The 3,141-nt window shown below is 33.2% G+C and overlaps 1 protein-coding gene across 1 annotated transcript; it reads right to left on the minus strand.

Annotated features, from left to right (window-relative positions):
- Positions 1-1,069: 1,069 nt before the first annotated feature.
- LOC141642455 (putative lipid-binding protein AIR1B) lies at positions 1,070-1,637 on the minus strand. The gene has a single exon (XM_074451300.1). It carries the CDS (start codon positions 1,559-1,561, stop codon positions 1,070-1,072), a length of 492 nt encoding a protein of 163 aa, XP_074307401.1. The 5' UTR covers positions 1,562-1,637.
- Positions 1,638-3,141: the final 1,504 nt, after the last annotated feature.

The following is a 3,141-nucleotide window of genomic DNA, read 5'->3' on the forward strand; positions in this document are numbered from 1 at the left end:
AGTTATGGCAAGGCTCGAACTATGGATTAGGCAATTAAAACATGTTTTCACCAATGTGCCATCACACTTCTATTAATATACATGGAGATTATTATGTATATATCACTAATGTTTTCATAATTTATACGAACACGAGGCCCAAAAATTTGGAGGCCCAGTTCGCGCGCTCATCCCGCACTTGGTCATAGCCGCCCCTGGTTAGACTGTTAGTGTGATAGTGTCGAATTGTAAATTAAAAAAAAGGAGTATTTAATAAAGACGTTGTATGTAATTAGGATGCTATTGGATGGTGTTGAGATTTGATATTTTAATATCACCCTGTTTTAATTTCTGCTTATGTTGAAATTAAACAAATAACCAGGACGGAGGAAGTAGAAACAAATTCACCGGTGTCACCAGAAACTTAGTTCGTGTTTAATTTCAACACTAAAACTGAGAGTAGAGGAGATAATCATTTAATTGTAGATATATTTGTTGGATAATAACTGCATTAAATTGAGGTGGATCATCAAATAACTTCTGAAAATTATTCCTAAATTAGAAAGGTAAATAAATGAGCGAGACACGCAAAAATGAAATAGTGCTAGATAAACAAATACTTAAGAAACTCATAATCTACAAGGTTCCAGTTTAGTGTTGTGCCGAAGTGTAATAATTATACTCTTTCTGTCTCAGTTATATGTTTATTTTTTAAATATATTATATGAGATATTTTAAATAAAGGTAACCAAATAATTGAGACAGAGAGATTAGAAAGTACGAAGTAGTAAGAAAAATACACTCAACAAGTAAAGTAGACAAAATTATGTTACATTCAAGAAAGTAAAATTGTTATAGTACATATTACACTTGAAGCAAAGAGATCAAGTATAGAGTTCATTATAATAGATGATTTCAAGTCAATTAAGGGTAACTTAATTAATCACCAATACAACAAATTTAAAACATAAACATAAATACAAGAAATATATGAAGAAGAAAATGAGATATATAGTACCACTAAGGTAAAGGTGGTATATATTATTTTGTATTTTTTTGATGAGCTTGCATGGTCTTAGGTGCTTAAGACTTAAGAGCACTGGAAGCCGGAGGCGTCACCGGCCTTGTTGCAAAAGTTTAGCAACAAGCTTAAAGATATAGGAACATTAAGGCTAATACCTAAGACATTAGCTTTAATGGCAGTACAAAGGCATATTGCTGCATCAAGGTCAGTCAAGCCACTAATAAGATTGCAACATTGACTTTTTGGTGGGGCCCCGAGCACTACACCGAGTAGTCCGGGAAGGACATTAGCACATGCTGCCAACTTAAGGATGTCAATGGGGCATTTGTCACCTCCAGTTGTGGGTGTTGTTGGACCGTGGCCTCCAGATGGGGGTGTCAGTGATGGTGGTGTTTTGGGTGGTGTTGAACCGCCACCATGGTGGCCGCCACACGAATGACACGATGGTGGTGGACTTGGTGGTGGTGGGCAAGGGACATAGTAATTAGCACTAACCAAAGTGAAGAACATAAGGTTAAGGCATAGAAGGTAACTTAGTGTCATAATTTGTGAAGCCATATTGAAAAAAAAAAAAATTAAACTTAAGCTAATAATGAGCTTTTTAGGCTAAGATAGTATGAAGAAGGATGTTTTGCAAAGCTTATAATTGGAAAGATTTGATAATTTAAGTTCAATTTTTGCTTGGTATTTATAGTGAAAAAACATGAAGACTTTTCAACATAATTTTTTCCATTATAAGAAAAATTCTATTTGAAGAAATAAATTATATTATCCTTAATTAAGGGTAAATAGTGGTACATGGGCCATGTGAAGAAAGTTTTTAAGTAAAATCCTGGCCCAAATGATGGACTTGGACTTTCTCCCAAATATTAGTGGCCCACTTATCGTATAATTGGGAGTTGATTGATAATAATATCGTTCACTATGTAGTACGTATAGCATTGTGTAAGAGTGAACAAGTTCTACTTTAAACCTTGGAATGAAAGAACGACAATGTAAATAAATGATGGAACGAAAAGAGTACATACATATCTGATTAATTATTGGATCAAAATAGTGGAATGTGAAAGGTCGAAATATGAGCAAAAGAAAACGTGCATTGATGCACGTGTATAAAGCAAACATATACAACTCATTGGAACGGAGAAAGTATCTCTAGCCTCTTAATAAAATATCAATTGAGAACAATTAAAATTGTTAAGTTGCTAAATCCGTCAGGAAACTAAATCAACCTAAGCCCAAGTACAGATGACAGTACATATCGAATACGTTATATAAGACTGTTTGTAATATGAAAATTATTACGATCTGAAACAATTTCTTGGACTATAGTTATTATCAGTTAATCTGTTGATTTAGATGATTATCTCACATAATATCGAGATTCAGAAGTTCATGACCCTAGAGATTCATGTTTAAGTAAAATTAATCCCTAAAATCTCACAAGTAGAATACAATACAAAATACAACGAACAATCGAGTATGTACGTGGTTTATAGGAATGAAAAAAAAACTTTAAGTGGGTTAAAAATGACTCGTTAAAAGATAAATGGATTAGACATGACCTGCTAAAAGATAAATGGGTTAAACAAGTCGGGTTAGATTATAGAAAAATTAAAGGGGTTGGGTTAGGGTTGAGACAAATGACTCGTTTATATAATTGGGCCGGGTTAGGATTGGGGTAGTAGTGACCCGTTTAAAGTTGACACGAACACGACACAACTTGATCTGTTTACCAGGTCTATAGTTAAAAGAGTACTAAGAACTCTAGTAAAGTTATTACATGTGTTATCTTTTCGTTATCTTTTCCTATAAACTATATACCAAACTCGAGTGTGAACCAAATATCAACACATCTAACAAATTTGCCTCTATTATAATCAATAATTAAAGAAATTGACTAGGAATAAAGTTAATGTGTATATGATTTACATACATTGAGGTATTCACATTTATGATAGTGTACGTACGTGATATCTATGCATGGTTTATGCATTTTATGAATTACTATTTTATGAAGCAAATGCCGACCTAGTAATCGAAGGTCCTTATTTGTCTTAACGTAAACCAAGTTGCAATTTTGGAAAGAAAATAAACTAATTTGATTGGGTACGTTATCCACTATATACCTGTCTAAC

This window comes from Silene latifolia, chromosome 1 (assembly GCF_048544455.1).
Source record: "Silene latifolia isolate original U9 population chromosome 1, ASM4854445v1, whole genome shotgun sequence".
NCBI classification, from domain to species: Eukaryota; Viridiplantae; Streptophyta; class Magnoliopsida; order Caryophyllales; family Caryophyllaceae; genus Silene; species Silene latifolia.